This window comes from Gallus gallus, chromosome 2 (assembly GCF_016699485.2).
Source record: "Gallus gallus isolate bGalGal1 chromosome 2, bGalGal1.mat.broiler.GRCg7b, whole genome shotgun sequence".
Lineage (NCBI taxonomy): Eukaryota > Metazoa > Chordata > Aves > Galliformes > Phasianidae > Gallus > Gallus gallus.
Genome location: NC_052533.1, coordinates 65,347,726 through 65,360,476, shown reverse-complemented (window position 1 = coordinate 65,360,476; position 12,751 = coordinate 65,347,726). Strand labels below are relative to the sequence as shown.

The 12,751-nt window shown below is 40.2% G+C and overlaps 1 protein-coding gene across 3 annotated transcripts in view; it reads left to right on the top strand.

Annotated features, from left to right (window-relative positions):
* Positions 1–12,751, top strand: part of CDYL (chromodomain Y-like) — a 104,639-nt gene that overhangs the window by 64,580 nt on the left and 27,308 nt on the right. The window contains exon 1 of one of the 3 annotated variants that reach the window (XM_046938310.1): positions 8,354–8,409. The exons of the other annotated variants lie outside the window; for them this stretch is intronic. Coding sequence (XP_046794266.1) covers positions 8,406–8,409 — 4 coding nt within the window. The 5' untranslated portion in view covers positions 8,354–8,405. Of the gene's footprint in view, positions 1–8,353; positions 8,410–12,751 lie in introns of those variants that run through there. 3 annotated transcript variants of the gene reach the window in all.

Here is a 12,751-nt window from a genome sequence, read left to right as displayed (position 1 = left end):
AAGAAATGCAGCCATAGATTCATGTTAGGCAACCTAGCCCATGCCATCTTTACTTATTCTCTCCATTTAACACTGTGGTTAAACATTAAGTAAAAGGACTTCCAAGACAGGTTGCAGAATGTCTTTTTTCTGTCTATCTTTTCCTCTTATCACTCTCCATGCTTTTGCCTGCTTATTTCTGTCTGTATCCTTAATTCATGCCAGCCACTTAAAGGGGCTGAGTAGGGGCTGAAACAAGGAGGAGTTGGGCTCAGGAAGACCTGTAAATTGGCACTGCTGCTTACAGAAGTGTACCCTTGATGTTTTTTGAAAATATTTTCTTTTTCTCTGCTAAAAACATGTAATACAGTGGTTGAGAGTGGTGAAGAACAGCTGGGCAAAGGCCAGAGAATAAAAAATACAGAGATAATGCTGAGGTCCCCTAATTAACAATCTCTTAGATGCTTCTCTTAACTCCTGCACAAGATACCAATCTGTTACCTCTTTCTTAGAAACAAGCAGTTTCTTCAAATGCAGGCACTATGTAATCTATAAACATAGAAACCTCTGAACTGAGTTTTATATCTCTGGAAAGAATGCTTCATATCTCAAGTAAGCTATCACAGAGTCTCCTTAATGCAGACAGACAAAGCAGAGACATTTAATGCCTTTCTTCACCTCCATCTTCAATACTGATGATGGGCACCGGGACCCCTGGAGCTCTAAGTTGCATGACTGTAACTACAGTAACAATAAATTCCCAGCCAATCCAAAACTTGTGCAGTATTGACTGTTTCAGCTGGATGCATGTAAGTCTACAGGGCCCAATGGAATTCATCACAGGATACTCCAAGAGCTGGCTTATGTCATCACAAGATCTCCTTCAATTATTTTTCAATAATCCTCGGAATCTGGGGAGATCTCAGTCAACTGGAAGCTGGCAAATGCTGTCCCAGTTTTCAAGACCCAGGTAATTACAAGCCTGTCACTCTCACTTTGATTTCTGGCAAAATTATGGAAAAAAAAATATTCTGGAACTTATTGAAAAATACCTGAAAGTCAATGCATTCATTAGCCACAGCCAACATGGGTTCACATGGGGAAAGAAAGTGCTCTTTAACAAAACTGATCTCCTTTTATGTCCAGGTTACTCATCTAGTTGACAAAGGGAAGCCAGTTGAGGTATTTATTTGGATTACTGCAAAGCCTTCAATACTGTTTCTCACAGTGTCCTTCTGAAAAAAATGTGCAGCATACAGATAGACAAAAACTATGTGATGAGTGAATAAGTAGTTGATGAGCTCAAAGGATTATAGCAAATAGGGTTACAGCTCAATTTTAGGGCTCATTCTCTTTAATGGTTCCAGTACTTCTGAAGGTATACTAGGTAAGTTTATGGAAAACACTAAACTGGGAGGAGCTGTTGACTCTCTTGCAGTGAGACCTTGACAAACTGGAGAGCTGGACAATCACCAACCATATGAAATTTAACGAGAGCAAGTGTTGGATTCTGCACTTGGGATGGGGCAGATCTGGGTATGAGAACATCCTGGTAGATGAGTGGCTAGAGAACAGCCCTGTGGAAAGGCATATGGGGGTTGTGGTTGATGGCTAGTTGAACACAAGCCAGCAGAGTGCCTTGGCAACCCAAAGGGCCAACTGTGCCCTGGCCCAGGACTGCTATTAGGCAAGGGAAGGAGTTGTCCTTCTTTGCGCTGTGCAGCTGCACCTTGAATGCTGGGTACAGCTTTGGGTAATCCAATATAAAGGAGGGTATAAAGCTGTGAGAAAGCAACCAAAAGAATGCTACAAAGATTGGGAAGGGTATGACAAGCAAGGGGTATAAGGAGGAGTGGCTGAGGTTCCTGGATTTGTTCAGTCCAGAACAGAGGAGGTTGAGGGGAGGCCTCGTGGTGGCTGCAGCCACCGCGAGGGGAGTAGAGGGGCAGCGCTGAGCTCTGCTCTCTGTGACAGCAACAGGGCCCGAGGGAATGGCATGGAGCTGTGTCAGGGCAGGGGCAACTTGGGGTTAGGGACAGATTATGCACCAGAAGGTTGTGGGCTGCCCAGGGCAGTAGGCATGGCCCCACATGCTAGAGTTGAAGGAGTGTTTGGACAGTGCTCTCAGACACATGGTTTGAATGTTGGCTTGTCCTGTGTGTGGGTCCCTTCCAACTGAAGAAATTCCGCAGCTTTTCCTAGCCGTCCACGCTCATCTCATTGACAGCTGTATCCCTATGGATGAAAAGAGTGAAAGCAACTGACTTGAAACTTTGCTTTAGCCTAGAATTTTATAATTCAAAAGCAGCAGAATGTGACCTGGGGTCATTTGTTAATAGGATGTTTTGAAACTGCCTGATGAGGAAAGATACCATTTGACACACTAGACTAATGTGATAGCAGGCCACAGAAAGTAGCTAAACAAATTTTAAAAGGTAGTATTTAACATACAAATATGTCCCAGTCCTTTACTCAGTTCAGTAACAGGATTAATTGCTAAGATCTAGTAGGGAGTTCAATGAACAGAACACATTAGGTTGTATGTGACTATTATGAAAGTTAGGTGATTCAGTCTTGTGTTGAACATTTTATTCTTTTATTCTGCTTCTCAGCAGACATTCAGACACCCTCTTAAGGGCTGCTTGGGGCTTGCTTACAGTATCTCCAAGGCATCCTTGTCCTGTGCTTGACTGCCTCATTATCACATAATCACAGAAGTTGGAAGGGACCTCTGGAGATTGTCCAACTCTCCTCTAAAGCAAGTTCCCTACAGTAGGTTGCACAGGAAAACATCCAGACAGGTTTTGAATGTCTCCAGAGAAGACGAATCCACAGCCTCTCTGGGCATCTTGCTACAGTGCTGTCTTTCATTCATTTTTAACTGAATATCTAATCAGAATTTCCCTGGTTACAACATGGTTCCATTACCTCTCATTGTTACGCGCACCTCCAAGACGAGTGTGTTTTTCTGTCTCACATATTAGAAGCACATGAGGTACTTCTTTCTAATGTTGTCATGCTATCCTACATGCACCATAATAACCAAAATCATAACAGTTTTATCTTTTGCTTGTTCACTTTTCTCTTCAAAAGGAGAGAATAGGAAATTTTTTAGGAGAATAGGCAATTTTTCAGTTCTGATAAACTCCCACCTACCTCATCAAATTTTCAAATTAAGTTTGCAAACTGTGTTCAGACTGTGTTTTTGTTCCAGTGTTGGTCACTGTTTGAGTCATTTGATTATTTGAATTTGTAGCCTCACAGTTTTGGAGAATTTGAGAGTTCAATAGAGCTCCATTTAAAGATGCTGTTACCAGATGGGAATTCCATGTTGTGTGTTCTGGAGTCAGTTTAAATCTTTTGCAAAGTTAAGGTTTCCATTGGCTGTGTCACTAGTGGAATGGATTTCTACCAACAGTTTTAAACTAACAAGATGGTATGTGTTTACGGAATTCCTGTTAGTTGAACACTTTCTCTCCATTTAGAAATAACTAGTATCTTAAGCTTAAGAGCTATGTAGAACAATGTGTGACTGAAGCAATAAATGTCATCCTTTGCTCATGTTAAAATAGCACCAAAACCAGGATGACCCATGTGGAGATCTTATGGATATTGTCAGAGCTACAAGTTGAACTAAAGGACATGTTGATCAGCTTCATCTCTGCTTGAACTGAAATACAAGAGATAGAGCAAGTATTTCTTTTCCCCAACAGGGATTTTACAACCTGTTCTTAAAATATTTCCATAATGGGGATTAGACCATCTCTAACTCAGCTCTTTCTTTCTGGAATAATTTTAATTGCTGAAGGATAAACCAGTGCTATTCAGTAGTGTTTCTTTCAACAAACAATTCACATGAGACTTTCATCTGCTGTAGAACAACTGTTAGAGATCTGTAGTTCCTTTTTCTACAGATTAAATATACACCATTCCTTTCATCTTTTCTCCTTATCTCATTTTCAGTTTTCTTATCATTGTTCTTCAACTGTGAACTGTCCAAAGTATTTATCTTTAGATATGTTGCCCAAAACTGGATTGTTTCAGCAGATACTTCACAAGTACTTAGTAGAATGTATTATCTCCTTGCACATGTGAAATTTCCTTACGAGTGTGCCTCAGAATATGACTTCACCCTTCTTATTACATGATGCTGCTAACTGGTATACACTTTGCAATTGATCACAACTGAACAGACTTTTCTGTGTTCTGTTTCTTAGTCTCTGAATCCACATTTTTTTATTGAGTAGGAGTAAAAGTTTTCTCCTCCAGATATCTTCCAAATTCAGCACTATAACTTGTCCCTCTAAAAGCTTGTGGTCCTTTCATTTTTATGTAACCTGTGAATTTCATAAATATGCTTTCTCTCACGTTTTCCAAGTCTTGAATCAAAAAATATTGACTAGAGTTGGTGCCTAGACAGACCTTTGCACTAGAGACTTATTTTTAGTTTGATAATTTATAAATAATAATGTTTTTGTATTTATTTTTTCAATCATATGCCTCACTCCTCCTTCCACCTCCCAGTTGTTGTCACCCTTAGACAATTTTCCTTCTTGTGCCACCAAAGCCAAAAGCATCTACTCTTTTTCTTTAGCACTAGGTCATTTGCTTGATTTCAGGCAGCCTGCAAATGTTAGCTGTGCATGCGGGGTGGTTTTGTTTTTTGCTTTTTAGTTGTTTTTTCTTGTGTGTGTGATTATGACTTTTGTTGTTGTTTGTTTGTTTCCTTTTGGTGGAGGGAGATAATCTTTCAAAACAAGGTGCTAGAGATAAGTCATACAGTTCCCAGTGAAGCTTAATACCCTATTTGCATGTACAGCACCGATAAACCTAGGTGATATATGCCACTAGGAGAAGAAAATGTATTTCCTCCTTCTCCCTCACACTCTCCTTAGTGAAGGGCTAGGTGGTTGGGTTTTTTTGTTGAAAACTGGCACCACAGAGACCCAGTATTTCACTGTCTTGATACAGACCTGAGCTGCAGTCACCTTCCCACCCTTCCTAGGAAAGACTAGTGCTCTTGGTCTCAAGTTGTGACTGCTTCTCTGAGATCTTTCCATGTCTTGTAAGGAGGCTGTGTTTAACAGCCTCTGAAACACCCCAGGTAAGCTTTGTCCACCATGCAATCAAGCATGACATTGGGCTGCTTTAATTTATGACTACCTTGTATTTTCATCAGCTTTTAGAGACCAAAGTGTGTGCTGAGTCTGAATTGGTTACAAACTTGAAATGTTTTGCCTATCAGATTTTGAAGATCACTCTGGAGGTTATTAACCCAAGTATATTTGTAGATGTTGTCTTCAGAACATATTGCTTAGTCAGTCTGATCAGATGATGATGTTCGCATATTTTTATTTGCTACACACAGCAAATCCAATACTATCTTCTCTTAATTTTTCTCCCTCCCTTCCTCCCTTCCTCCCTTCCTCCCTTCCTTCCTTCCTTTTTCCTCTTTTTTTTGAATGCTGGACTTATATTGGTCTGATTTCCTTTTGGTAGCATTAGCGACATGTTTTGACCAAAGAACTGTGTAATTATAGTTATTTTTAGTATTGATTTTGGATGAGTGCATCTCTTTTCTGTGGGAATCTTCTCCAGTGTTGGTAGCGCAGCAGCTCTTCCACTGCACAGTGACTTGCATTTTCAGCAGTTGACACTGATGAATCAGTTGCACTTTGTTTCATTTTTAGCTCTGAACTTTCCAAAAAGTTATGCACTGCTTGTTAGAATAATTTGTTGGCTTTTCTGTGCACGGTTCTTCTCATACCACAGTCATAGTTCTTAATTTTCCCACATACTCTCTACTATTTGGGCTGTGACTTTGCAAGTAAAAATGAACAGTTTCTCATATATTGTATTTGTTTCAGGTGGTGATCCCTATTTTTTTTTTAACAGTTCTAGAGTTATTTTAGCCTCTTCTCTCTGTGACGGTAGATGATTTATAAATCACTCAGATTCAAACACGTTAGTTAGTAGCCTCATTACTGGGCTTCAGCTCATTTAAAGGCTGTGATTCAGAGGCTAGAGGGGAGTACTCATTTCAAAATATTCCGTTAAATCTATGTGATACGAGAATAAGTACTGAATGGATGTGGGTGGTGAGGTGTGTTCATAGCATGGTGATGTTCAGAGGGCAGTGGCATTGCTAGCTGAGCATCAGTCAGCAGGTGGTGATTGCGTTATGACTGTATATATTGTTATTATTGCATATTTGTTTCCATTTTTCTCTTCTATTTTAGCAAATAGTTTTTATCTCAACCCATGAGTTCTATTTTGCTTCCAATTCACTCCCTCATCCCACTTGCTGTGGGTTAGCCCGCAGCACCCAACCTGGGACTCGGAGGGTTGAGATAATGAGATTTGACCCGAGTGTGTTAGAACAAGATTGTTAAAAGTGTTTTAGTAGTTTAATGGCTTCTGGTCATAGTGTTATTTTTGCTATATTTTCAGAGATGTCAGAGCTTTTTCATGGAACTATATTACTTACTATATATGAACCCTGTTGCCCTGTTTACAATCTCCAGAGGCTGGTTTAAAGATATCATTTTCTTACATGCTGTAACACTGGACAGGAAACTAATTAGCATTTGTATTTGATATTGCAGTCCTCTTCATACTTCAGGAACCATTCATAATTTCACTCATTACTTTGTTTCCTTGGGAAGCCAGGCTGTGTGGGAGACAGCAGGAATGCTCAAACCAGCACATTACTATTGCTATGCCTACTGAATGTGTTTCAGGTTTTGTTTAAACAACTATTTACAACTATCCCCAAGGGATCTGCTCTGAGGCTGGATAGTTATGAGTGGCATGGAGTGTGGATGGTATGGGGAGGTACCTAGAACAGGAAGCACCAAAAGTATTTTGGAACATTAAGTAGCTGCCTACCTTGCCTAGTCTCTCAGAAGACCCCTCAGCTGTGGAATTGCTAAGAGTAGAACAGCCAGTGCCAATCACTACTGCAACAGTGTGCTAGTGGCAATACCGCACCAACTGGGACTCTCTGATTTCCATCCATCAGATGATTTGTCAACTGGAGAGGCAAGGAATAAACAGCAAAACTCACTCACCATTCAGTAGTCCTATAAGGCCTGTGTTAAAGTCCAGCAGAGAGTGGAGGCTAACAGTGGACTACTGTGGCCTGAACGAAGTCACACCACTTCTAAGCGCAGTTATACCAGACATGCTGGAACACCAATATCAACTGGAGTCAAAGGCAGCCAAGTGGTTTGCCACCACTGACATCTCCAATGCCTTTTTCTCAGTCTCTCTGGCAGCAAGAGTGCAGGCCACAGGTTGCTTTTACTTGATGGGGCATTCATTACACCTGGAATTGACTGCCCCAGGAGTTACAACAGTGCTACCATTTGTCATGGGCTTATCCAGACTGCACCGGCACGGGGGGAAGCTCGTGAACATCTGCAATGTGTTGATGACATCATTGTGTGGGGCAAAACAACAGAGGAAGTTTTTGGGAAAGGGAAGAAAATAATTTGAACCCTTCTGGAAGCCAGTTTTGCTAAAAAGAAAAGTAAGGTCAAGTACCTGACCTCCAGCCCAGGAATGAAGGAATAGCACAGGTACTAAGGAATGAAATGGCAAGATGGATACCATCAGATCCCCATGGATGTGATCAGTAAAATAACTGCCATGTCTCCATCAACTAGCAAAAAGGAAACACAAGCTTTCGTAGCTGTTGTGTGTTTCAGGAGAATGCATATTCCAGATCACAGTCTGACTGAGTAACCTAGGAGAAGAACAATTTTCCATGCGATCTGAGCAACAACCACAAGACTGGTGTGCTATTAAAACTTTTGGCTGGAACCAGGACATCATAGCAATTACATATGGCCTACAAAATGTAGGGTGCTTTAAGTGGGAAGAAAATGGTTCTAACAATTATTGTTGGAAGAAATTCTCAGCTTGTATCTCTCCAGTGCTGTCTGACAATAAAACAAAACAAAACAAAAAAAACCCCAAAACTTTTCAGACCCAGATTTAGTATTACATACATGAATAATATAGTTTGGTCTGGTTGGGAACTAGTGTAGTTTATGTTACAGAATATAAAATTACCAGTTTTATAGGCTTCTTCTGGTAACCTGCAGTAATACATAACTAGTTTTAGCATTCCTGAGATTTAGGTTTTTGGCTTAAAATAAGCAAATACAAAGGACATAGTGCCTTTTCACATAGCTTATGTTATGAGGTGTATGGGAACTGTTGAATCACAGCCTGAACCACTGATTGATCACCTGAGGCAAGCACTGAGTCAGCCATGGGAGCACAGGTGAAGGCAATTTACCTGTGTGACTGGAAGGAGTGAAGCCTGGCTGCAGCTTTCTTAGACCCCATTTAAGGGCTGACTGCTGCTGGGGAAGAGTGGCAGTTTTCTACTTTGGATTTTTCTACTGCAAACCTAGGACATGGGTGAGCATTTCATTTATTTTTGATTATCTTTTTCTACTGCAATAATCTTTCTCCTTCTGCAGCCCATAAAATGCCAGCCTAACCACTCCACTCTGCTAATTGTACCTTTGTTGACTGCATATGAGGGCTTATGGATATGGTATTTCTTACTGGGCTTTTGCCCATTTCTTTACAGTTGAGGCAGATAACACGTTACCATCCTATACCGTTGGTGCTCAAAAAAAACCCTTCTTCAGATTTGTATGCTTTATTTCTCTGTGTGTAATGTTCATTCTTTTTGTCTTTGTTTTTCGATATGATCTCTGGAGTAAAGTTTTGTCCCAGAGTCCTAATAGATTGCTTAGGTTTCTGTTTGTTTGTTTGCTCCCCTCTCGGTGTAAAACAATTTCTTCAGTTGCTGTGGGGTGAAAAGGTGCAAGTAACAGCAGCAGGGTAGAAATCAAAGCTGCAGATAACGCATTGCTCTTTTTTGTTTCTAGTGTACTGGATAGGATTTAAACAATGAGAATTGCTAAGATGACAAAGCACATTTAATAAGAGTGCAACAGGTTTCACTGGGTAGAAGTGCAGTAACACATCACCTGCTTTAAAAGCTCGCTCTCCAAATCTACCTAGATTTCCTGAGCAGAAGGTACTTCAGCTTCATTGTTGGTTGCTGTTCCCCAACTCCTTGTTTTGCCAGCTAATTTTAGTGCAAGCCATAAGAAAGGCTGTTCCTCACTTCACTTGTTTAGTCTTTGGTCTTTTAAAATATTCGAATTTCTCTGGGATGTCAGTAATTGTGGTTGGTTTAGGGGTTATATTTGTTTTTACCTCTTTGTTGCAGATAGTGTTACATCTTAAGTTGCAAAGCAGACTAACTGCTAAGAGACAAATCATTTGACATGTAGAAAGAATGGACTTGTAGAAGAAAGGGACACATAGGATGGGTTTCTTTTCTTTGTGCATCTCTCTCATAGCATTGTACATTTTTATAAAGAAGAGGGATTTCAAAGACAAATGTTCTGTTGACCAAACCATCTTGTTTGAATTATCCATGATTCTGTTACATTAATTTTATTCTAGCCCTTACAAGCTTCACAGAACTAATAGCACATCTATTTTCCATTGCTGTAGTGGGTAGCAGTGCCATAATTTTGTTGCTGCTGTAACTCACATTCTTGATCTTATCTTGAAAAGTAAAGTTTGGTGTGTTCCTACTTGCATTGGAGTATTTAGCTCTCAATCTCATGTTTGTATGTATTTTCTTCTTACAAATTATTTACTGGTTGATTCCAAGTGAAACTTTAGCAATTGGAACTTGCAATAAGGATGTGGATACTTGCTGTGATGACTGATTTTCATAATCTGTCAGGTGTGAGATAAATGCATATATGCAGAGAAACTTATATGTGTTTCTGATTGTTAACACAAGATTATATTCCCTTTGCTATTTTGTGGTGATACTAATATGTACTTTGCTGTATTTTATAAGGGAAAATAAGTCTTAATGTGGTCACACTCACCAAGAAGCAAGTCTTTTCCAGATAACTAAAGACATCTTTAAAATGTTGAGTATAAGTGTAGGTTAAATAAGTTAATATTAGATTATTTTAATGAAGTTTAATGTTGAAATCCACACAACTAAAGAATCAATTATACAGGTTTTAAAAAAAATCACAAAAACTGAATTAAAGAATTTTTTTTTTGAGTCATGAAAGCAGCTTTGCTAAGCAGATGGGAGAATAATTTTCAGTGCCAATTAACCTCTTTTTACTATGACAGACAAAGAAATATTTATTCCCAGGAATATATATAAATCTTAAGTTTATATTCTTTTTTTTTTTTGTGTGTGTGTGTATACAGCACTATTTAATGGGTGGAATTCCACTGGAAATAGAACAGGGTATATCATATTTGTTGGAGTTGGATTTACTGTTGGGCATTTTACTTACCGTACTCGAGTTTTAGGACAGTAATGAAATTTTAGCATCTCTTTAAAAAATAAAGTAACTTTAAGAGAAAAGGAGGAGCTGAAATGTGAGAGACTTCACCTGTAATGCAAACTTATGCATACTGCCTTCTTCATTCAGAAGAATATATTTGATCTGCAGCGGCAAAAAGACAGTGGGGAAAAAGTCATTCCTTGCACTGAAGGGAATTATGTGGAAGAAATGCAAGGGATGTCAGGAATTCTCATGTCTTAACTCTAGCATGGAAATGAACAAAACAGAGCCTACAAGTGTTTCACAAAATGGTTTGGGTTGCAAGGGACCCTTAAGATCATCAAGTTCCAACTCCTCCCCTATAGGTAGGGACACCTCCCACTAGACCACATTTCCTACCAAATAAAGAGGAAGCACTTCTGTAAGCAAATTGGTCTCCTCAGCAAAGAAACTATGCTTCCTAACTAGACTTCTTTAATAACACTTTTTTTTTGAGAAGAAGAGTGTTTGCAACTTGCTCCTTTTGTACTGGGAGGGCTGTGTAGCTCAGACATCTGAAGCTCTGCACAAGCCAGGTGGGGAGGGGGCTGCTCACCAGATTACAGCCAGCTGTGGTTGCCTCTGCTGGCACACAGCTGAGGGCTCTTTCTGCTTCAACTCCTCCCTCCTTTCCCTCCTGACAAATTTAATCAGCCTTTGCTACCTTTCTGCAATACAGTGCTTTGTTTCACTGCAGGGGAGTGACTGTGCTCTTGCCACATCTTTTCTGTGCATTATGGGAGCCTACCTTCTACTGGCCAACCTGTGGCCGTAGGCAGCTAAAGGACCCTCCTGCAACTCTCTTTCAGCTACCGAATGCTGTTTTGATTCACGAGTACTTTTCCCTGATGAAGTTTTGCTCAGTTTAGAGTGGGGCAGTGGAAAGGAACCTAAAAGTCCCTAAGAAAGAACTAGCTCTGTGTTGGCCGAGGCTTACAAAAAAGCTGATTTCTTCTTCTTCTCTCTTACCCTGAAACATGCTTTGGATGATGGGCTAACTTCAGGGTTCTAAAGTAATGTAGTAATAATGAGCAATGCTGGACTAAACAGGCAGTTACAAAACCAGTGTAAGACCAACAAAAGGGGAAGGGTACTGCACAAAGCTAATTATTTTCATCCCTCCTGGGTAAATGCAGAGAGGCAGGGACACCCAGCACTCATGAATTTATGCCCATCTTTGCTATTGTTTTCTCAGATATTTGTGCCTTCTCCCCATGTTAGGGGAAAGGCCATTTTATTATAGCCGCCTCTTAAAATACCAACAATTTCAAAAGAATCAGACTGTCTTTATTTCTAGTGCTGCAACTCTGCTGAATTTTAGCTTAGCACCAAGCGCCACAGAAGTTCATACTGGAGAATGACTTCTACAGCAGGCTGTAAACTCCCCTGGGCAGTCCAAAAGGTATTGCACAAAATATATCCAATAATAGCACCCCCTATTTAATTTAGATAGGATTTTGGTTTGAGTTGAAACCAAGGAGATTAGAAGATTCTCCTGATATATGACTGGTTGTGCTCCTTACCCTTGGAGGAAAGGAAATTGTCAGTTTTAATCTGATCATTTAGAAGCTTCCTCTTACCACAGGCTGTTTTCCTCATCGTTACATTGTAACTCTTACGAGGTTATCATTTATTGTACCCAGTCACAGAGCCCAGTTTCCTGATTTTGAAGGATTTTACAAATAATGCATAAAATGGGTGCAGTATTCACCTCAGTGAAGCCATTGCAGAAATGGTGGATGCAGAATGGAGACTGCAATCCATAGGAACGCTCTTACAAAAAAAAAGAGTCCAGATTTTGTGGCAGAGGTACAGATTTGTTTTGGAGCTGTGGTTGTGGCTTTGCAGTCAAATACTCAAGGTGTATCCACAGAAGAGAACTTTTCTCTCCAAGGTTCATTCAAGGACGCAGACAGAGTTCCCATCAAGACTGAAAACAGCAGTTAACTGAGAATCCAATTGTTCCTGATATTTGCTAATTTGTGTCTGATACCATCAGTTTAGGTGGGTTTCCTTTGTCCAGCTTGTTGGAAAGTAACTGCCTGTAGGTTAGGACAGAAGGCAGAAATTCTACATAACCTTGTTACATAGGCATCCCAGCAAATAGGTCTGGAAGAAACTTTTGTCACCTAAATCCATCCTCCTTCCACCAGACTGCTCTGTATCTTGATGTTGATTCAGTCTAATGGTTTGCACATGGGTAGAATCTATCATGGTCACTGAGAAACACCTGTAGTGAGAGCATGTGGTTAAAGAATGGGCTGGTGGGTAAGTAAAGGGCAGTAGTTTCTATCTCACAGTGAGTAAGCAAAAGGAAGGCGCAAGGACCAGCAAACCGGAGGTAGGTTTTTGCTGAGCTGTACCCAGGAGGATCATGA